This window comes from Elephas maximus, chromosome 15, assembly GCF_024166365.1.
Source record: "Elephas maximus indicus isolate mEleMax1 chromosome 15, mEleMax1 primary haplotype, whole genome shotgun sequence".
NCBI classification, from domain to species: Eukaryota; Metazoa; Chordata; class Mammalia; order Proboscidea; family Elephantidae; genus Elephas; species Elephas maximus.
The window spans coordinates 67,960,302-67,984,677 of NC_064833.1; the positions used below are offsets into that span (position 1 = coordinate 67,960,302).

Consider the following 24,376-nt stretch of genomic DNA (forward strand, 5'->3'; position numbering starts at 1 on the left):
CAGTGGGTATTCCCATATAGTAAATTTAAATTGTTCATGTCCCCTTCTGTTCACCATAATCACACCTCTCCCTATTATCCTACACCCAGCCTGCTCTATCTGGCCCCCTCAAGTACCTGAGTTTGCAACCCCTCATATTTATACAATTGATGTCATGGAGTAAGTAACACCACCTGAAACAAGTTTCCATCACTCCCATGTATCTCATTTTCTAGGTAGATTTTTAGTAGCATCTGGAGCTATCTTTTATCACCCTGTTAGTGTACTCCCCAACACCAAACTCTCTGGTTACCATGCTCCACCACCTGGCCACACTTCCCTTCTTCTATAGCAGGTCTTGCTGCTGAGTCCCTATCCCAAAAGGAGTGGCTCCATTCCAGGTCCCACCGCCTATAAGCTCTGAGCTCTCATCTAGCATTTTTCCTTTCCTTTATCTCTTCTCCTCCTCCTCCTTCCAATAGGAGAGAAGTAGGCTCTAGGAAAGGATAGGTCAGAAGCAGGTCAGCCTAGGCAGAGCAAAGTTGGTTAAACTGGGGGAAGCTGAAGTTTACAGCCTTCCAGATCCATCTGCTTATACAAGGGCTGCCCTTCGGTGTTTTAAGTGAAATTGTACAGTAGGCAGTCTTATCACATTTCCACTTTCCTTTCTTAATCTCTGTCACTTCCACCTCCACCACCACCACAAAACACATACACACAGGGCACCCTCCTATCGGCCAAACTTTCCCATCCACCAAAACCTCCTCCCCTTCTCCAAAATGGCCTCTTTTTCTTTCCCCAACCATATTGCCAAGTGTCATGGATTGAATCGTGTCCCCCAAAAATATGTGTATCAATTTGGCCAGGCCATGATTCCCAGTATTGTGCGATTGTCTATTTGGTGACTAATATAATTTTCCTATGTGTTGTAAATCCTACCTCTATGATGTTAATAAGGTGGCAGTTATGTGAACAAGATTGGATTGTGTCTTGAACCAATCTCTTTTGAGATATAAAAGAGATAAGAGGGCAGAGAGACAAGGGGACCTCATACCACCAAGAAAGCAGGCGCAGGACCCGGGGTTCCTGTGTGGAGAAGTTCCTAGTCCAGGAAAACATTGATGGCAAGGACCTTCCTCCAGAGCCAACAGAGAAAGCCTTCCCCTAGAGCTAACGCCCTGAATTTGGACTTCTGGCCTACTAGACTGTGAGAGAATAAACTTTGATTTATTGAAGCCATCCATTTGCGGTATTTCTGTTAAACAGGCACTAGACAACTAAGACACCAAGTATTTTCCTTTTATTATTTTTCTCTCTTTTTTGAGTGTTCAACACCACTAAGCTTAACACCTAAAGAAGTAAACTTCACTCACGCAACAGTTAAGCTTGAAAACTCAGTACAGGAGTCCCCCCCTTTTCCACAGGGGATACATTCAGATCCCTATGGATGCCTGAAACCAAGGATAGTAGTGAAATATATATACTATGTTTTGTCCTATACGTACATACCTATGATAAGGTTTAATTTGTAAATTGGCACAGTAAGAGATTAACAACAATAACTAATAATAAAATAGAACAATTATAACAATATACTGTAATAAAAGTTACATGAATGTGGTCCCTGCGTGAGATGGAGCAAGAAGGCACCGGATTTCGTTACTACTCATTTAACATTCTCAGACCGCGGTTGACTGAGGGAAGGTGAAACCAAGAATAAAGGGGTGCAGGGGGGCCCTACTGTAAAGTAATTTGAAATGAAAAGTGAGTAAAATTGAGCCCTGTCAAGGAATCTGGCATTTTGAAAGAGAAGCTTGTTAAACCAGATGATTAATAGAAAATGTGTGCTTTTGGAGACTTACATTCAAATGCATTTCTGAGCAGTCACTGAACAACTTACTAAGGGGCCACTCTCAGCCTTTTATCTCATGCCCAACTTGTTTCAAGAAGAAAAATGACTTCTCTGATTGCTGGAGTTGTGCTCGCCCTAGATTATCTGCACAGAGAGGCTGATGTATCTTTTTCATCTGAAAACGTGCTGTTCTCATTAGCAATAATGTCCGTTTCAGGCCTGCTCATGAACACGAAGGAAACAGAAGCTCTTCACTTCCTTTCCCTTCACTTTCCCTTGAGTTATTGCTTCCTCTTCTGGCTTTCAGAGTTATAATTGAGTCTTATAAAGCAAAATGTGTCTTCCGCACACTGGCCACAATCGTGCTTATATTTAGAACAGCTTTCTCTTTCTTCGTCTATTACCTATAATATCTTATGAGTCTTATTGATTTTTAAAAGGGCATTGCCAACAGGATTGTTTTGGTGATGGTAGTATAATTAGAGACAACATGACAACATTAAAGAAAAAATGTTAAAATAATAATAATAAAATCTAAATCCCAACACCCTCACATACTATCTCCATTTTTTCATATGACTTCACTCTAAGTAAACATATTATTTTGTATTCTCTTATTATCACTTACTACAATAAGAAAAATATCTCTACATGGTGCAGGGTGACTAAAGGTGGCCAGAATTCATACCAAGACCTATTTAAACTTCATTCATTTATCAATACAACATCAAGCTTTATGGAATTCGAAAAATCATAGCTATTCCTTTAATTGGCAACTTATTCATATTCGAAACATTAAAAAGACAGGAAAGAAAGAAAGGACCCAAATGGATATCAGAAGGGACTCTGAAACTTGCTCTTGAACGTCGAGTTGTTGTTGTTGTTAGGTGCAGTTGAATTGGTTCCGACTGATAGCGACCCTATGTACCACAGAACAAAACGCTGCCCGGTCCCGCGCCATCCTTAATCGTTGTTATGCTTGACCCCATTGTTGCAACCACTGTGTCAATCCATCTCATTGAGGGTCTTCCTCTTTTCCACTGACCCTGTACTTCACCAAGCATGATGTCCTTCTCCAGGAACTGATCTCTCCTGACAAAATGTCCAAAATATGTAAGATGCAGTCTCGCCATCCTTGATTCTAAGGAGCATTCTGGCCGCACTTCTTCCAAGACAGATTTGTTTGTTGTTTTGGCAGTCCATGGTATATTCAATATTCTTCCCGACACCACAATACAAAGGCATCAATTCTTCTTCAGTCTTCCTTATTCATTGTTCAGCTTTCGCATACATATGATGTGGTTGAAAATACCATGGCTCGGGTCAAGTACACCTTAGTCTTCAAAGTGACATCTTTGCTTTTCAGCACTTTAAAGAGGTTCTTTGCAGCAGATTTGCTCAATGCAATGTATCTTTTGATTTTTTGACTGCTGCTTCCACGGGTGTTGACAGTGGATCCAAGTAAAATGAAATCCTTGACAACCTCAATCTTTTCTTCATTTATCATGATGTTCCTTATGGGTCCAATTGTGAAGATTTTTGCTTTTTATGTTGTGATGTAATCCATACTGAAGGCTTTGGTCTTTGATCTTCATCAGTAAGTGCTTAAAGTCCTCTTCACTTTCAGCAAAAAAGGCTGTGTCATCTGCATAACGCAGGTTGTTAATGAGTCTTTCTCCAATCCTGATGTCCCATTCTTCTTCATATAGCCCAGCTTCTCGGATTATTTGCTCAATATACAGACTGAATAGATTGAACGTTGAGTAGCTAAAGTGAAAGGAAGAAAGGATGAAGTAAAAGAGCAGAACAGATTTCAAAGGGCAGTTCCAGCAATCAAACTAAAGTATTATAATGACACGTGCTAAGACCTGGAGATAGAAAACCAAAAGAGAAGAAAACATTTGGCATTTCTCAAGATGAAAGAACCGAAGAAAAAATTCAAGCCTCTAGTCCCAAAATTGAAGAATTCTACAAGGAAAGTATTAAACGACTCAGGAAGCATCAAAAGAAGATGAAAGGACTACACGGAGTAACAATACCAAAAAGAATTGGTCAATATTCAACCATTTCAGGAGGTAGCATATGATCAGGAACCAATGGTACTGATGGAAGAAGCTCAAACTGCACTGAAGGCATTGGTGAAAAACAAGGCTCCAGAAATTGACAGAATACCAATTGAGATGTTTCAACAAACTGATGCAGCACTGGAAGTGCTCACTTGTCTATGCCAAAAATTTGGAAGAGAGTTACCTGGCCAAATGACTGGAAGAGATCCATGTTTATGCCTATTCCCAAGAAAGGTGATCCAACCAAATGTAGAAATTATCAAACAATATCATTAATATCACTCGCAAGTAAAATTTTGCTGAAGATCATTCAAAAGCAATTGCAACAGTTTATCAACAGGGAACTGCCAGAAATTCAAGCCAGATTCAGAAGAGGGTGTGGAACCAGAGATATCATTCCTGATGCCAGATGGATCCTGGCTGAAAGCATAGAATACCAGAAAGATGCTTACCTGAGTTTTATTGACTATGTAAAGGCATTCGACTGTGTGGATCATAACAAATTACAGGTAACATTTCCAAGAATGGGAATTCCTGAACACTTAAAACTGTGCTTATGAGGAACCTGTACATAGATCAAGAGGCAGTCGTTTGAGCCGAACAAGGCGTTTAAAGTAAGGAAATGTGTATATCAGGGTTGTATCCTTTCAACATACCTATTCAATCTGTATGCTAAACAAATAATGTGAGAAGCTGGACTCTATGAAGAAGAACGGGGCCTTGGGATTGGAGAAAGGTTCATTAACAATGTGCATCATGCAGATGACACAACCTTGTTTGCTGAAAGTGAAGAAGACTTGAAACACTGATGAAGATCAAAGACCAGAGCCTTCAGTATGGATTACATCACAACATAAAAAGCAAAAATCTTCACAACTGGACCCATAAGGAACATCATGATAAATGAGGAAAATATTGAGTTTGTCAAGGATTTCATTTTACTTGGATGCACTGTCAGCACCCATGGAAGCAGCAGTCAAGAAATCAAAAGACGCATTGCATTGGGAAAATCTTTTGCAAAAGACCTCTTTAAAGTGTTGAAAAGCAAAGATGTCACCTTGAAGACTAAGGTGTGCTTGACCCAAGCCATGGTGTTTTCAATCACCTCATATGCATGAGAAAGCTGCACAGTGAATAAAGAAGACCAAAGAAGAATTGACGCCTTCAAATTGTGGTGTCCGTGAAGAATATTGAACACAACTATTGACTGCCAAAAGAACAAACAAATCTGTCTTGGAAGAAGTACAACCAGAATGCTCCTTAGAATCAAGGATGGAGAGACTTCTTCTCACATACTTTGGTTATGTTATCGGGAGAGTTCAGTCCCTGGAGAAGGAGGACATCATGCTTCGTAAAGAATAGGGCCATGGAAAAAGAGGAAGACCCTCGACGAGATGGGATGACGGTGGCTGCAACAATGGGCTCAACCATAACAATGACTGAGAGCTTGGCACAGGACCAGGCAGTGTTTTGTTCTGTTGTATGTAGGGCTGCTAAGAGTCAGAACCCCCTGGACTGCATCTAACAACAACAAAGAGAGAATGTAACCTTTAACTCTTTGCTTTCCAACTCTTGTAGAAAGCTCAGGCTTTAGACATAGTTCAAGAATGACTCTATATTCTACCCGTCATCAAGCAAGTCCCTGAGTTATGCTGCCTAACTTGGATCTTACTGCTTTCACCGAAATTTGCTCTGTGTTAAGCGCTTGGTATACATCACGGAATGCTGTTAGAATTGGCCATATAGTTTAAATGGCGATATATGAAAATACGTGTAACTTCAAAAGTCAACTCACTGTGAGATGACTCTTTTTTGCTTACAAGAAAAGATTTTTAGTTGCTAACGAATATACTATTAGGAAACCACAAATGGTTTAGTCTGAGTGGATTGTCAAGCCTGAGACAGAAAACATACTAGAAATCATGAGTTTATGCTTTAAAAAAAAACTGCCATTGATCCCAACTGATAGCGACCCTATAGGACAGAGAAGAACTACTCCATAGGGTTTCCAAGGCTGTAATCTTTACAGATTCCTCAGAGCAGCTGGCGGATTTGAAATGCTAACCTTGCGGTTAGCAGCCACGTGCTTTAACTACTGTGCCAACAGGGTTCCTGAGTTTATACTAATACCTTCAGTTCTAATACAATTCCACAGGTTGTTGCCTGCCTTCCCACTGTCCGTATTGGAACCTTTCCATATTTGTATCTCCATTCTTACATAGTCAACAGCAATGGGTTTGGTTTTGGTTTTAGTCTTACATAGTGAGAACACTAGCTCCCAACAAAATGAATTGACAGTATTTACTCCTTTGCTCAATTCTAAAATATACACAAAATTGCTTTAGAATTCCTATTCCCATACTACTATTAAAAAAAATTACTAAGAGAAACTTAAGATTTGTTCGCAGTTCTTTTTTTCTTTACACTCAGAGTATATAGTCAATCTATTGTATTCAAAAGTTACTTGGATTTGTTCTTTTTTTTCCACCTTCAATGTGCTCATGATAGTAATTTAAAAATGTAGTAGGATTTATTTGCTTCTATTTACTTCCAGTCTTTGGGATTTCTTTATCCCCATCCTTGCTGATATATTTTTATTTTGAAATATGTAGAACATTAACATAATCCCAAAATCAAAATTACATTAAAAGGTATGATCAGAGAAATATTACTCCCCTCTTGATATTTTCCACCCAGTTTCCTGCCTCCTCCCCATACACTTCTTGTAGGTAATCAATTTCACTAGGATTTGATTTGTGAAAATAAGCAGATATATGCATGATTTCTATTTCTCCTTCTCACTTACACAAAGGTAGCATACTATTTATACACTTTTGCAAACTTCTCTTTTCACTTAACAATATATCCTAGAAATCACTCCATGTCAGGTCATAGATAACCTCCTTGTTCTTTTATACAACTGTACAGAAGTCCCTGTGTGTATGTACCAAAGCCTATTCAACCAGTCTTCTGTGTCTGGGTATTGAAGAAGCTTCCAATACTTGCAGTTAGAGATAATTCTGCAATGCATCATCTTGTGCATGTATTTTTGTATTGTTTAAGGCATTTTTTCATGGTGGGTTTCTAGAAGTGGATTGGCCAGTTAGTTAGATACTGTGAAATTCCTCTTTATAAAGGTTGTGGCGTTTACCTTCCCAGGAGCAATGTTTCTGAGGAAACAGAAACACTGTGAGCAGCCTCGCGAACAGAGTGTATGATCAAGCTTTCCAATCTTTGCCGATTGAAGGACAAATGGTGTCTCAATGTATTTTTAATTTGTATTTTTTTAATGAGTGAGGGTGAACATCCTTTCATATTTTTAGAGGCTATTTTCATGAGTAGATTCTCCTCATAAAAACTTGAAACACTATGGATAAAGCGTAAGTCCCTTCTAACCATCACCCACAATTTGGTCCCCTTTCCCCATAGCCACATATAACTACTCTGATAGCTTTGGCGTACATTCTTCCAGTTTTTACCTAATGGCTTTACATAGGAATATATGTCCCTGTAGAAAACACACTGTATCCTTTTGTAGGTTTTAAGTTTTTTCCCTTACTATTTCAATATATCATACTGTAAATGTCTACCTTCAGCTTAACTTTTAACTCAGTAATATTCTCTGTAGATTTATTTACATTAGTACATGTAACATCTACTTCATTTTTTTCAAATGCTGTATAATATGACAGACAGCACCACTATTTACTTTGGATATTATCCAAAATGGTTGTCACTTATGTTGTTTCACTGCTTTTGATCGGAATTATTTAAATGTTTCTTTAATTTTAAATAAGTAAATGGACTTAGGTGATTAGTAATAAACCTTTGTTTTTTAATGTCATTTTAGCTGATAGATAAAAATCGATATTTATTGTAGAAAAGTTGGTGTAAAATACAAGGACAAAAAGGTTAAAACACCCATAACCCCACCAAAATGACTAAAAAAAAAAAAAAAAAAATGTAGCAAAGATTTTGGTGACTTATAGATACTTCTTTGCTACTTACTACTGGGTGACTTTAGGCAAGTTAGTTAACCTCTCTAAGCTTTAGGTTCCTCACCTATAAAATAGAGATAATAAACCTACCTTCCAGAGGTTTTGTAAAATTAAGTGAACCAATATTTAGCTTAATGTTTAGCACTATATTCTACAACTGTTGTTGTTGTTCTTAGGTGTCATTCAGTCAGTTTCGACTCACAGCGACTGTATATACAACAGAACAAAACACTGACTGGTCCTGTGCCAGCCTCACAATCGTTGCTGTGTTTGAGCCTCACAATCGTTGCTATGTTTGAGCCACTGTGTCAATCCAACTTGTTGAAGGTCTTCCTCTTTTTCACTGATGCTCTACTTTACCAAGCATGATGTCCTTCTCCAGGAACTGGTTCCTCCTGATAACATGCCCAAAGTACATGAGACAAAGTCCCGTCATCCTCACTTCTAGGGAGCATTCTGGCTCTACTTCTTTCAAGACAGATTTGTTCATTCTTCTGGCAGTCCATAGTATATTCAACGTTCCTCTCCCGCATCATACTTCAAAGGCATCAATTCTTCTTCCATTTTCCTTATTCATACAGTCTATATCTATACTATATCCTGTATCATGGGGAAATGGATAACCAAATTATGGTATATCCAAAGAACGGGAATTTATGCAGCCCTTAAAAATAACAACTATACAAGCAAAAATTTAGAGATTAAATTTTAATAGTGATTACCAGAGGCTGGTGGGAGGGGGGAAGGAGCAATCATTGTTTAGGAAGCATTGAGTTTCTGTTGACGGTAATGGAAAATTTGGGAATGGACATTGGTGGTGGTTGCACGAAATGAGTGATGTAACTGATGTCACTGAACTGTACATGTGAAAAACATTGAAATGCCAAATGTATTATATATATTTTTACAACAATACAAAATAAATAATGAGGTAGACTTACACGTAATGGCTTGGAAATATTTTCAGATTCAAATTAAAAATGGCACATAGTATTTTCATGTTTTTAAAATGTACACACATATATATGTTGTGTGCATAAAAACAGTGTATATAGTGTGATACATATATGTAGCAAAAGTCTGGAAAGCTATCTACCTGAAAAGCCAACCAAAGTGTTAAGTATGGTTTGAGAAGACTGTACAGAAAGAAATGAAAAAGGGGATTCTACTTGTTACTCTTTGTACTTCTGTACTTTGTGAATTTGTTACAGAGAAATGCATTATTTTGCAATTAAGAAGCCAGCAAATAGTTTTCTAATCTAAAGAAAAATGATCATTTTTAATAGACTTTATTTTTTAGAGAAGTTTTAGGTTAACTGAAAAACTGTGCAGAAACTAGAGTTACCATATACTACTCCCTCTCCCCCCCGCACACTGTTTCTCTTATTATTAATACCTTACACTCCTTGGTATATTTGTTACAATTGATGAACTAATATTGATACATTATTATTAAGTAAAGTCCATTCAAGTTCACTATGTTGTACAGTCCAATGGGTTTTGACGAAAGCATAAGGTCCTATGTCCACCATCACGGTATCACACAGAATAGTTTCATTGCTAAATTCAAAAATCAGTGCTAAGTCATCATCTTATTTTAACATAGCAGTAGATTGACACAGTTGACACTGTGTCTTCGCCTGGCTTCCAAAACACCAACACTCCAGGCTTTCCTCTTCTCCCCAGGGTCACTCCTTCTCAGACACTTTGACTGGCTCCTCCTCAGCCCCCCGCCTTTTGGTGATGGAGTACTCCAGGCTCAGTCTTTGGACCTCTTATTTTCTCTATCTACCCTCATTCCCTCTATCTGTTGACAACTTGCCAATTTTATCTCCAGCCCAAAACTGTCTCCTGAACTTTAGATCCATATATCTAACAATCTTTTTTATGTTTCATTTTGTTTCAAAATTTAATGGTTTTTTTGGCCTTATTTGGTAAAAATTATTACAACACAACATTTGGCAACTCAACATTTTTTAGGTGTACAATTTAGTGATATTTGTTACATTAGTCATGTTGTGGAACCCTCACCCTACCCAACTGCCTTTTCAAAGTCTCTACTTGGGTATCTAATAGATATCTCAATATGTCCAAAACCAAGTCCTTGATTTTCTTCCTAAAACTTAATCCTCCCTGACGTCCTCCATCTCAATAAACGGCAACTCTATTCTTCCATTTGCTCAGACAAAAAAAACTTGACTCTCTTTGTCCCATATCCTACATCTAATCTATCATCAAATACTGTTGGCTCTACCTTCAAAATATATCCAGAATGGATCACTTCCCACCACCTCCTCTATCATCTTACACCTGGATAACTACAAAAGCCTCCTAACTTCTTTCCTTTCTTACCTAGATTACTGCCCAGAGTCATCTCATGCCTATGCAAATGGATGCCAGCATAAGCCTTTTTTAAATGTCAGCTGACGTCATTCTTCTACTCAGAACCTTCCAGTGACTTTTCATGTCACTCACAGCAAAAGCCAAAGTCCTAACAATGGTTTATCAGATTCTACAGCACCTGTCTGCACCACCCCACACCTATCCCGCCTCATCTCCCCTCATTCACTTCACTTGAACAGCTCCCTGCTCTTCCTCAAACAAACTTCTGCCTCAGGGCCTTGGCACCAGCTGTTCCCTCAGCCTGCAATGCCCTCCCCTGAGAAGGCCACATGACTTGCTGTCTCAACTCTTTCAAACATCACCTTCTCAGTGAGGCCTTTCCTGACATCTTCTTTAAAACTACAACCATGACCATCACCTCCAATTGCTATCTCCTTTCCCTGCTTTATTGTTCTTCATAGCACTTATCATAGTGTGTATGCCTCTAAAGAACTATGTAATTTACTTATTTATGACATTTATCAGTCTCTCTGTCATGGATTAAATTGTGTCCCCCAAAATATGTGTTGTAAATGCTAAACCCTTATATACGTGGATGTAATCCCATCTGGGAATAGGGTTTTCTTTATGTTAATAAGGCTATATCAATGTAGGTTGTGTCTGAAGCCAACCATTTTTGAGATATAAAAGTAGCAGCTTAGGCACAGAAGCAAGCACAGATGGAGGGGACGCTACATCCCACATAAAGATGGCCAAGGCATAGAAGCTGAAAAGAGACAAGGACCTTCCCCTAGAGCAAAAAGAGAGAGAAAGCCTTCTGCTAGAGCCAGTGCCCTGAATTCAGACTTCCAGCCTCTTAAACGGTGAAAAAATAGATTTCTGTTTGTTAAAGCCACCCACTTGTGCTATTTCTGTTATAGCAGCACCAAGAAACTAAGGCACCCCCCTCATGAAAATGTAAGCTCCATGAGGACAGGACTTTATTTTTGGGGGGGGGGGGTCTGGGTTGTTAAATGCTGGATTCCCAGCGTGTGGAACAGGGTCTGACATATAGGAGGCAGCAGCTGCTGAGATGCAGGGGAGCCCAGAGTAGCGGCAGGCAAATGAACTCAAGAGATTTCTTTATCCATGCAAAAAAAATTTTAATAAAGAACAAAACCTTTGAAAAATCAAAATACACTCAACTTATTCTATTTGAATTCGGATCAGTGTATCAAAGTAAAATTCAAACAAAAGAGCATCTCTTCAGGACTCCCAGTCATGGCTTCTGCAACACATCTGTATTGTCCCTGAAACAGGGAAAAAGGAATACAAGTAATAGAAAAGGTTAGATGCTTCTATTTTAAAGGCTTTTGTAAGAGTTTTGTTTTACTAAGAGGAAGCCATTTCAGTTGAATTGATTGCAGTTTCTCAGTTTTCTATTGAGATGAAATTTCCCAGGCCTTTGAATTCAGTGCACATAAAACCCATCTGTTTTTATGAGCTGGTGGGGTTTTTTTGCAGTTTTTAAAACTAGCCTATGCGGTTTTCAAACATTACATATCATTTGTAAAAAAAAATGATAATAGTAAGCAAAGAATACGCATTGCTAAAGTTTATTTTAAGCCCCTAAAAAGTGAAACGTGGAAAATTTCATTGCTAGATATGTAATGCAACGATCTAAATTTACGTCTGTGTTTTTCATTGAGGCATTCATTATTTGTACAAAGGCCTGGATGTCCAAGCTAAGTTTTCAAGAAAGATCTTGGACAAAAACAGATCTATAATTTCTGTGATTTTTATTCTCCTAAATAATTTTTACCATATATTTTATATATTATATAAATTGTATATATATAGTACATATATATTTACTACATATCTATACATTTAGTATGTATATATATATGTATATTTAGTATATTATATAGGGAGTTGGAAACCGTGGTGGCCTACTGGTTAAGTGCCATGGCAGCTAACCAAGAGGTCAGCGGTTCGAATCCACCAGTCGCTCCTTGGAAACTCTATGGGGCAGTTCTGCTCTGTCCTATAGGGTCGCTATGGGTCGGAATTGACTCGACGGCAGTGGGTTTTTTGGGTTTGGTGTAGGGAGTTACTGAGTTATACACAGTGGTTGTCCAGTGTTTTGATCTGAATGAAAATCATTCCACATATTAATCCTGAGCATTTGCATTACTTTCAGCAAAGTAAGTTAGAGGGAAAAAGGAAATAAAAAGGAAATTTCTTTTGTGTAACGTTTTCATATTCTGCCGAAAGAAGAAATACCAAAATATCCGGTACCGAAAAAAAATCTTGAACTTCTTAATCTTTAACTTCTATTTTTAAAAGTTGTGAATTGCTTGTTTCAAATTCCAAAGGTTGAGAAAGCACAAAATAAATCTTGAACGATACCTTAGAAAATTTTATTCCCTTGAAGGAGAATGGTATTGTTGCAGTCACAGTTTCTGAAAAATACAAAAAGTTATTAGTCATTATTAGGTGATTTTTCTTTGGTTTTTGTTTATTTATTCATTCATTCATTCATTTTTGGTAGCATGGAGTACACCTTTCACACTTTTCCTGCTGGCAGAGACAGAGCTGGTGAATCTTTTACCCTGGCTACTAACTCTCATGGAAACCCTGGTGGCGTAGTAATTAAGTACTACAGCTGCTAACCAAAGGGTCAGCAGTTTGAATCCACCAGTCACTCATTGGAAACTCTGTGGAGTAGTTCTACTCTGTCCTATAGGGTCGCTATAAGTCGGAATCGACTTGCCAGCACTGGGTTTGTTTGTTTTTGTTTTTTGCTAACTCTCATGTGCTTCCTCAGGCCTTCAGAGACTTTCTCTACCAGCCTGTACCTCCCTATTATGGTCTGTCTTATAGATGCCCATTGCTGTCGAGTGGATTCCAACTCATAGCAACCGCATAGGACAGAGCAGAACTGCCCCCAAAGGGTTTCCAAGGCTGTAATTTTTACAGAAGCAGTCTGCCACATCTTTCTCCTGTGGAGTGGCTGGGGGCTTCTAGCCAAGCGCTGAACCACTGGGCCACCAGGGCTTCTGATGTCTCCTAGATTGACCTGCTGATTTCCTTGACAGCATGTGTCACAATCTGAATCTATCTTATTCATTACTTAGTTATGATTTGTTTTCTCCACTAGTCTGTGAGCTCCGTGAGGGCAGGGGTTTTGCTTTGGTAACACTTGGCTCCAGGACCAGTTGCATAATTTGCAAGGCCCCATGCAAAACCAAAATGTGGGGCCCTGCAAAACGAAAATGTGAGGCCCCTTGTTCAAAAAGCAGGGGACCCAGTCAAAAACTGCGCAAAGAACTTAAATAGACATTTCACCAAGAAGGTTATTCAAATGGTCAACAAGCACATGAAAAGATGCTCAAAGTCATTAGAGAGATGCAAATCAAAACCACAAGGAGATAAAATCTCATCCCCATTAGAATGGCAATGATAAAAAAAAAAAAAAAAACTAGGTGTTGGTGAGGTTGTGGAAAAACAGGAACCCTCATCCTGCTGGGGGATTAAATATTGTAGGTAGAATTATAAATTGGTACAGCCGTTGTGTAAAACTGTATGGTGGTTTCTCAAAAAGTTGAACATATTACTTAGCAATTCCACTCTTAGGTATATACTGAAAAGACCTGAAAGCAGAGATTCAAACAGATACTTATACACCAGTGTTCATTGCAGCACTGTTCACAATTGCCTAAAGGTGAAAACAACTAAAATGCCCATCAACTGATGTGATATATATATATATACAATGGAATATTACTCAGCCATAAAGAGGAACGAAGTCCTACTGCATGCAACAACATGGATGAACCTAGAGGACCTTATGCTGAGTGAAATGCATGAGACACAAAAGGACAAATATTATACGTCATCACTCATATAAAATAAGCAAATACATAGAAACCACAAGTAGTGGTTACCAGGGACAGGAAGGAAGGGGAAAATGGGGTTTTTTGCTTAGAATGCATTGAACGTATGTTAAGGATGGTGGGATGATTTTGGAAAAAGATATCAAGAACGGTTGCACAAGTTGAAGAAGTTAATGTCACTGAAGTGTGCATGTAGAAATTGATGAAATGGTGTATGTTGTGTTGTGTGTATCACTATAACAAAAAAAAGCAGGAGAAAAGTTACATTAAATGTACTAAACAATACCCAGTTTCTTTTCTTCCACATGGTGTTTTTTATTCACTATTTAATATAATTCTAAGTAAAGAAAAATTAAAACTAAAATATCAGTAAGAATTTTACCATTTATATATTGTTCATACTATGCAATATAAACATAGGCAGTAGCCCCGTCTCCCCCCATCTGTGGTTTCGCTTTCCGAGGTTTCAGTTACTGCAATCAACCGTAGCCTGAAAATCCCACTCCTTCCTGCTCCGTCTCACCGGGGAACCACATTCACATAACTTTTATTACAGTATATTGTTATAATTGTTCTGTTTTATTACAGTTATTACTGTTGATCTCTTACTGTGCCTAACTTATAAATTAAAGTTTATCATGGGTATGTATGTATAGGTCAAAATATAGTATATATAGGGTTCTGTACTATCCAAGGTTTCAGGCATCCATGGGGATCTTGGAATGTATCCCTTGTGGATAAGGGGAGACTACTGTATCAGAATTGACTCGACGGCAACCGGTTTGGTTTTGGTTTACCGTATGTTTATATTATGTAATGCCCATTTTAAATGCAAATATTAGAGCATATAATTCTTATATGCAGAATCAGTAATATCACACAATTTGTATTTTGTGGCTCATCCCCAGAGGGTACCTTGAGCGAGCCAGAAAAGATTAACACAAGCCAGACTCAGGAAGTTTCAAAGGAAGAAGAGAGAATGCCTGTTATGGAGAAAATTGTGTCCACCAAAAATATGTGTTGTAAATCCTGACCCCTGTACCTGTGGTTATGATCCCATTTGGGAATAGGTTTTCTTTGCTATATTAATGAGACCATATTAGTGTAGGGTGTGTCTTAAATCAATCTCTTTTGAGATAAAAAAAAAAGCAGATTAAGCAAGCAAACACAGTTGGGAGGAAGATAGATGCCACACCACATGAGATCTCCAAGGAACCAACAAACAGAAGCTGAAAAGAGACAAGGACCTTCCCCCAGAGCCAGCAGAGACAGAAAGCCTTCCCCTAGAACCAGAGCCCTGAATTCGAACTTTAGCCCCTAAAAAGTGAGAAAATTAATTTCTGTTTGTTAAAGCCACCCACTTGTGGTATTTCTATTATAGCAGCACTAGGTAACTAAGACAGGGCCCCAGGCATAGAATAGCCAGAGGCTATTCCTATGTCCTTGGACATAAGGATGATCACAAGGTGAGTGAAGACAGTAATAGGTCACCTCACTACTTGGTGCATCTGTGCAAGGTGGAACCTGACAGCTGCCAGGTTCCCTCTCTCACCAGCTGCCCTGTCAGGGAGAAGGGAAGTCAAATCAGGCATCTCCCCTTCCCAAAGGCCGCCTCCCATGGGTGACCCTCAAAGGTATTACAACCTCTGTGCTAGGATGTGTTAGGTACCTATCTCAGAGGTGAGGGAGAATCTGCCTTCATCTAGTCACCTGGGTGCTGCCAGCCTGGGGTGGGGATGGCAACTACCATGCCCCACCTCAGACACTGCAGGACACCCACCCCTGACCCCAGCTCTCCCAGCAGAAGACAACAGGGCTTGCTGGACAGGGGTGGGGAGGGGGATGCCAGGCAGAGCCCACGGCATTAGGGAGTTGATGAGTGAGCAGCCAAGAACCTATCCAAGGTAGGGAAGTGATAGGAGACGAGACTGTGGGTAAACTGAGGCTCCAAGACCCTGGTGCATGCCCCATTGTCCCTTCAGATTTCACTGACAAAACACAAGTTCAAAGATAAAATTATTAAGAATTTCAGGACAGGGAGGCACAGCCAAGATGGCGGAATAGACAGATGCTTCCGGGGAGCCCTCTTTACAACAAAGACCTGAAAAAACAAGTGAAACAAGTATATTTGCAACAAGCTGGGAGCCCTGAGCATCAAAGACAGGCTTAGACAACGAACTGAGGGGCAGGAGGAGGAAGAGGCCGTTCAGAAGTGGAGAGGAGTTACAGGACCTGAATCGTGGGGAGCCCTCAGGCACCATTCCTGGAGCGGCCGCAGCAGCTGTGGTGGGCTGGGACTAGCATTCGGCCGTACTTTCCTCAGGGAGAAGCAGCCAGCCACACAGCCCACTCACACCTCCGGAACCTGAGGAGAATGGTGCTCTCAGCAAAAGCTAAGTACTTGCGTATATTTTACTGTACCCCCCTCACCCCCAAGCCAGCTTCAGTGGCTGAATCCCTAGGCCTGAGATAGACCCTGGTGAACACCTACAGCCATCCTCCTAGCCTTGGAGAAGGAAAAAATTTGCAATAGGGGGGGAAAGATAATTTGCTAGCTCCATTAACTGGGGGAGCTCAGGACGGAAGCAGCTCCTGTCCAGGCACGAACTGTCCGTGGACCTTGAGTGCCTTTCCCTTCTGCATGAACCTGTGTGGGCCTATTTCGGGAAACTAGGCCCTTGTTGGCAAACTCCAACCGTTTCAGCTGTGCTGTGGAGAGGTGGGCGTTTGGTGTTTGACATTGCATTGCCTATTAAACAAGGTCCTCACCTGCCCACATCAGGGACCTAAGGACTGGTAGTTCCACTCAGGTCACCCAGCCACCCGTGACAGGGGTTCAAAGATAACTGGTACCTCCCAGTCCTTACAACCAAAAACTTTGGGTGCCCATGATCCCTCTGTAGAATCCACCCACCAGCATGCTCTAGGAAACAGAGATGTGATTTCCTCTGAGACACTTGGGGGTCAGTTCTCAGCCCCCTGCCTTGTTCAGAGCATAACCCCCTGATGCAATCAGATACGGGTATATACGCCAATCACCCCTGCCCCTCTAAGACTGTAGGACAGAGCCTGTACCACACACTTGATATCAGATACCTGGAAACCTGAGCTGAATTCATACAAGAAAACTGAATGGACTCCTAGACTGATATACCTGATAACAGCTCTAGCCAGCTGGGGACAGGACACCAGAGCTCCAAAGGCAAAAACAATCAAGCTAGCTCACTCAAGCAACCCACAAGGGTATATGAAAACAAAACAAACCAAGCAGCTATGACACAGTAAGCAAGTATAAATTAATACAATAAGTTATAGATAGCTCAGAGACAACAGTCAATATCAAGTCACATAAAGAAACAGGCCATGATCACCTCAAAAGACTCTCAAAACAAAGAATCCAGGGATCTTCTAGATGAAAGTGCATTCCTGGAATTACCAGATGCAGAATACAATGTTTAATATACAGAACCCTTCAAGACATCAGGAAGGAAATGAGGCAATACACAGAACAAGCCAAGGAACACACAAAAGCAACTGAAAAAATTAGAAAGATTATTCAGGAACATAATGAAAAGTTTAATAAGCTGGAAAATCCATAGACAGCAATCAGAAATTCAGAAGATTAACAATAAAATTACAGAATTAGACAATTCAATGGAAAGTCAGAGGAGCAGAATTGAGCAAGTAGAAGCTAGAATTTCTGAATCTGAAGATAAATCGCTTGGCACTAATATACTTGAAGAAAAATCAGGTAAAAGAATTTTAAAAAATGAAGAAACCTTAAGAATCATGTGGGACTCTATCAAGAGAAATAACCTATGAGTGATTGGAGTACCAGAACAGGGAGGGATAACAGAAAATACAGAGAAAATTGTTGAAGATTTGTTGGCAGAAAACTTCCCTAATATTGTGAAAGATGAGAAGATATCTATCCAAGATGCTCATCGAACTCCACATAAGGTAGATATTAAAAGAAAGTCACCAAGACATATTATAATCAAACGCGCCAAAACCAAAGATAAAGAGAGAATTATAAGAGCAGCGAGGGATAAACGAAAAGTCACCTACAAAGGAGAACCAATAAGAATAAACTCAGACTACTCGGCAGAAACCATGCAGGCAAGAAGGCAATGGGATGACATATTTAAAAAATTGAAGAAAAAAAATTGCTTGCCAAGAATTATATATCCATCTAAACTGTCTCTTAAATATGAAGGTGAAATTAAGACATGTCCAGATAAAAACAAGTTTAGGGAATTCGTAAAAACCAAACCAAAACTACAAGAAATACTAAAGGGAGTTCTTTGGTCAGAAAATCAATAATATCAGGTATCAACCCAAGACTAGAACACTGGGCAGAGCAACCAGAAGTCAACCCAGACAGGGAAATCCAAAAAAAAGCAAAGCAAGATTATAAAAAAAAAAAAGCCCAAAACAAGGTAACAGCGATGTTATTATATATGACAACATTAAAATAATAAAGAGGGACTAAGAAATGTAATCATACACCTTCAATATGGAGAGGAAGATACGGCGATACAAAGAAATAAAAGTTAGTTTTAAATTTAGAAAAATAGGGGTAAATAATAAGGTAACCACAAAGGAGACAAACTATTCTACTCATCAAAATAAAATACAAGGGAAAAATACAGACTCAGCAGAAACAAAATCAACAACAACAAATATGAGGAAAGGGCAATATATAAAGAAAATCTACTCAGCACATAAAATCAAGTGGGAAAAAGAAACTGTCAACACACAAAAAAAGACATCAAAATGATAGCACTAAATTCATACCTATGCATAATTACCCTGAATGTAAATCGACTAAATGCACCAATAAAGAGACAGAGTGGCAGAATGGATTAGAAAACAAGATCCATTTATATGCTGCCTACAAGAGACACACCTTAGACTTAGAGACACAAACAAACTAAAACTCAAAGGATGGAAAAAATACATCAAGCAAACAACAATCAAAAAAGAGCAGGAGTGGCAATATTAATTTCTGACAAAATAGACTTTAAAGTTAAATCCATCAGAACGGATAAGGAAGGACACTATATAATGATTAAAGGGACAACACACCAAGAAGATATAACCATATTAAATATTTATGCACCCAATGGCAGGGCTGCAATATACATAAAACAAACTCTATCAGCATTGAAAAGTGAGATAGACAGCTCCGCAATACTAGGACGAGACTTCAACACACCACTTTCAGTGAAGGACAGGACATCCAGAAAGAAGCTCAATAAAGACACGGAAGATCTAAATGCCACAATCAACCAACTTGACCTCGTAGACACATACAGAACACTCCACCCAAAAGCAACCAACTATACTTTCTTTTCTAGTGCACATGGAACATTCTCTAGAATAGACCACATATTAGGTCATAAAGCAAGCCTTAGCAGAATCCAAAATATTGAAATATTACAAAGCATCTTCTCTGACCGTAAGGCCATAAAAGTGGAAACCAATAACAGGAAAAGCAGGAAAAAGAAATCAAACACTTGGGAACTGAACAATACCCTGCTCAAAAAAAGACTGATTATAGAAGACATGAAGGATGGAATAAAGAAATTCAGAGAATCCAATAAGAATGAAAACACTCCCTATCAGAACCTTTGGGACACAGCAAAAGCTGTGCTCAGAGGCCAACTTATATCAATAAATGCACACATCCAAAAAGAAGAAAGGGCCAAAATCAAAGAATTATCCCTACAACTTGAACAAATAGAAAGAGAGCAACAAAAGAAACCCACAGGCACCAGAAGAAAACAAATAATAAAAATTAGAGCTGAACTAAATGAAATAGAAAACAGAAAAACAATTCAAAGAATTAACAAGACCAAAAACTGATTTTTTGAAAAAAATCAACAAAATTGATAAACCACTGGCCAAACTGACAAAAGAAAAACAGGAGAGGAAGCAAATAACCCAAATAAGAAATGAGACAGGCAATATTACAACAGACCCAACTGAAATTAAAAGAATCATATCAGATTACTATGAAAAGCTATACTCAAACAAATTTGAAAACCTAGAAGAAATGGATGAATTCCTAGAAACACACTACCTACCTAAACTAACACAAACAGAGGTAGAACAACTAAATAGACCCATAACAAAAGAAGAGATTGAAAAGGTAAACGAAAAACTCCCAACAAAAAAAAGCCCTGGCCCACACGGCTTCACTGCAGAGTTCTACCAAACTTTCAGAGAAGAGTTAACACCACTACTACTAAAGGCATTTCAGAGCATAGAAAAGGACGGACTACTACCAAACTCATTCTATGAAGCCACCATCTCCCTGATACCAAAACCAGGTAAAGACACCACAAGAAAAGAAAATTATAGACCTATATCCCTCATGAATGTAGATGCAAAGATCCTCAACAAAATTCTAGCCAATAGAATTAAAGAGCATATCAAAAAAATAATTCACCATGACCAAGTGGGATTCATACCAGGTATGCAGGGATGGTTCAACATTAGAAAAACAATTAATGTAACCCACCACATAAATAAAACAAAAGACAAGAATCACATGATTTTATCAATTGATGCAGAAAAAGCATTTGACAAAGTTAAACACTCATTCATGATAAAAACTCTCAGCAAAATAGCAATAGAAGGAAAATTCCTCAACATAATAAAAGGCATCTTTATACAAAGCCAACAGCCAACATCACCCTAAATGGAGAGAACCTGAAAACATTCCTACTGAGATCAGGAACCAGACAAGGATGCCCTTTATCACCGCTCTTATTCCACATTGTGCTGGAAGTCCTAGCCAGAGCAATTAGGCTAGATAAAGAAATAAAGGGCATCCACATTGGCAAGGAAGAAGCAAAAGTATCTCTATTTGCAGATAACATGATCTTATACACAGAAAACTCTAAGGAATCCTCCAAAAACCTACTGAAACTAATAGAAGAGTTCAGCAGAGTATTCGGATACAAGATAAACATACAAAAATCAGTTGGACTCCTCTACACCAACAAAAAGAACATCCAAGAGGAAATCACCAAATCAACGCCATTTACAGCAGCCCCCAAGAAGATAAAATACTTAGGAATAAATCTTACCAGAGATGTAAAAGACTTATACAAAAAAAACTACAGTACACTTCTACAAGAAACCAAAAGAGACTTACATAAGTGGAGAAACATACCTTGCTCATGGATAGGAAGACTTAACATTATAAAAATGTCTATTCTACCAAAAGCGATCTATACATTTAATGCAATTCTGATCCAAATCCCAACGAGATTCTTTAATGAGATGGAGAAACAAATTACCAACTTCATATGGAAGGGAAAGAGGCCCTGGATAAATAAGGCATTGCTGAAAAAGAACAAAGTGGGAGGCCTTACTTTACCTGATTTTAGAACCTATCATACCTCCACGGTAGTCAAAATAGCCTGGTACTGGTACAACAACAGATCTATGGACCAATGGAACAGAATTGAGAATCCAGATATAAATCCATCCACATATAAGCAGTTGATATTTGACGAAGGCCCCAAAAGAGTTAAATGGGGAAAAGACAGTCTTTTTAACAAATGGTGCTGGCATAACTGGATATCCATCTGCCAAAAACAAGACCCATACCTCACTCCATGCACAAAAACTAACTCAAAATGGATCAAAGACCTAAGTATAAAATCTAAAACGATAAAGATCACGGAAGAAAAAATACGGACAACGTTAGGAGCCCTAATACATGCCATAAACAGTATATAAAACATTATAAAGAATGTAGAAGAAAAACTAGATAACTGGGAGCTCCTAAAAATCAAACACCTATGCTCATCCAAAGATTTCACCAAAAGAGTAAAAAGACTACCTGCAGACTGAGAAAAAGTTTTTAGCTATGACGTTTCTGATCAGCGCCTGATCTCTAAAATCTACATGATACTGCAAAATCTCAACTGCAAAAAGACCAAGAACCCAATTAAAAAATGGGCAAAAGATATGAATAGACACTTCACTAAAGAAGACATTCAGGTAGCTAACAGATACATGAGGAAATGTTCACAATCATGAGCCATTAGAGAAATGTAGATCAATACTAAAATGAGATTTCATCTCACTCCAACAAGGCTGGCATTAATCCAAAAAACACAAAATAATAAATGTTTGGAGAGGCTGTGGAGAGATTGGAACACTTATACACTGCTGGTAGTAATGTAAAATGGTACAACCACTTTGGAAATCGATTTGGCACTTCCTTAAAAAGCTAGAAATAGAACTACCATACGATCCAGCAATCCCACTTCTTGGAATATATCCTAGAGAAATAACAGCCTTTACATGAACAATAAGTGTGTGCCCATGTTTGTTGCAGCACTGTTTACAATAGCAGGGAGATGGAGGCAGCCAGAGTGCCCATCGACAGATGAATGGATGGATGGATTGTGGTATATCCACACGATGGAACTCTATGCGTCGGTGAAGAACAATGAGGAGTCTGTGGGGCATTTCATGGCATGGAGGAACCTGGAGGGCATTGTGCTGGGTGGGATTGGTCGGTTGCAGGAGGACAGGTGTTTTATAGGACCACTATTGTAAAAGCTTGGGAAATAGTTTAAACTGAGAGGGGAACATTCTTTTGTGGTTGCGGGGGCGGGGGAGGGTGGGTGAGGGGCATTCGCTGATTGGATTGTGGATAGGAACTGCTTTGGGTAAGGGGAGGGATAGCATGCAGTGCAGGGGAGGTCAGCATAATTGGACTGAACCAGGAGCAGGGAAGTTTCCTGAATGAGCTGAGTGCTTCGAGGGCCAGCGTAGCAGGGGCAGGGGTCTGGGGACCATGGTTTCAGGGGACATCTAAGTCAACTGGCATAATAAAATCTATTAAGAATGCATTCTGCATCCCACTTTGAAGAGTGGCGTCTGGGGTCTTAAATGCTGGCAAGCAGCCATCTAAGATGCATCAATTGGTCTCAACCCACCCGGATCAAAGGAGAATGAAGAACACCAAGGACACAAGGTGATTGCAGGCCCGGGAGACAGAGGGGGCCACGGGAACCAGAGACTGTATCATCCTGAGACTGGAGGAACTCGATGGTGCCTGGCTGCAACCGATGGCTACCCTGACAGGGAACACAACAGAGAACCCCTGGGGGAGCAGAAGAGCATGGGATGCAGACCCCAAATTCTCATATGACCAGACTTAATGGTCTGACTGAGACTGGAGGGACCCCTGTGGTCGTGGGCCCCAGACCTTCTGTTGGCCCAGGACGGGAGCCATTCCCAAGGCCAGCTCTTCGGACACGGACTGGACTGGACAGTGGGTTGGAGGCGGATGTTGGTGGGGAGTGAGCTTCTTGGAACAGTGGACACTTGAGACTATGTTGGCACCTCCTGCCTGGAGGGGAGATGAGAGAGGGTGGAGGGGGTTAGAAGCTGGCGAAATGGACATGAAAAGAGAGAGTGGACGGAGAGAGCGGGCTGTCTCATTAGGGGGAGAGTAACTGGGAGTGTGTAGCAAGGTGTATATGGGTTTTTGTGTGAGAGAATGACTTGATTTGTAAACTTTCACTTAAAGCACAATAAAAATTATTTAAAAAAAAAATGAAGAATTTCAGGACAGCAGTCACAGAGCATTAAACCCAAGTGTGGGGCCCTTCTGAGTATGGGGCCTTATGTGACTGCACTGGTCAAATGCCCCTGAAGCCAACCCTGTCGACTTAGTGAGAGGGATAGAGATGGGTGAGACTGGAGGGCCTGAGAAAGAAACAAGGGTAACTCCCAGGTTTCTACTTTGAGAGACTGCCCAACTGCTTGGTTGAGTGGGAAGAAAGCACTCTAACTTCTTCTGTAAAGGATACTTTTTTTCAATTGTTTTATCTCTCTTGGAAAGTTCATATTTTTGTCACTTATCCCATTCTGTTCTTAGAGGCATTTCAGGAAAACAAGAGGGAACCAAGGCAGGACCAGGGAAAAGGAGAACTGAACAATTTCTTATGCCATTCCCTGCTCTTCCCAAAGTGCATCCTTATGGTTCACTTGTGGTCCAGTCCAGTTCTCCTGATAACTATGAGGGATGCAAGACGTAGGCCTCAGATGGCCTCAAAATGGGCATTTGCTGGCAAGTTATCCATACATACAGGAGCAACATGTAGTAAAGAGAGGTAGTTAGGTGGAGTTTGAGATCTTGGAAGGAGGACTAACAGGCTTGGTAAGTTTTAGAGGCCTTTGATATATTCATAAATGTAGGAGGGAGTAGTGGTTCAGTGGTAAAAT

General features: G+C 39.6%; 1 protein-coding gene across 9 annotated transcripts in view; it reads right to left on the reverse strand.

The window, feature by feature from the left end:
* Positions 1–11,354: 11,354 nt before the first annotated feature.
* Positions 11,355–24,376, reverse strand: part of LY96 (lymphocyte antigen 96) — a 96,983-nt gene continuing 83,961 nt past the window's right edge. For 8 of the 9 annotated variants that reach the window (XM_049853697.1, XM_049853700.1, XM_049853702.1 and 5 more), the window contains 2 exons: positions 12,630–12,682; positions 11,355–11,527 (listed from right to left, as the gene is read on the reverse strand). In XM_049853697.1, the coding sequence (XP_049709654.1) occupies positions 11,444–11,527; positions 12,630–12,682 (137 nt within the window). In that variant the 3' untranslated portion in view covers positions 11,355–11,443. The other variant, XM_049853703.1, reaches the window with a different exon arrangement.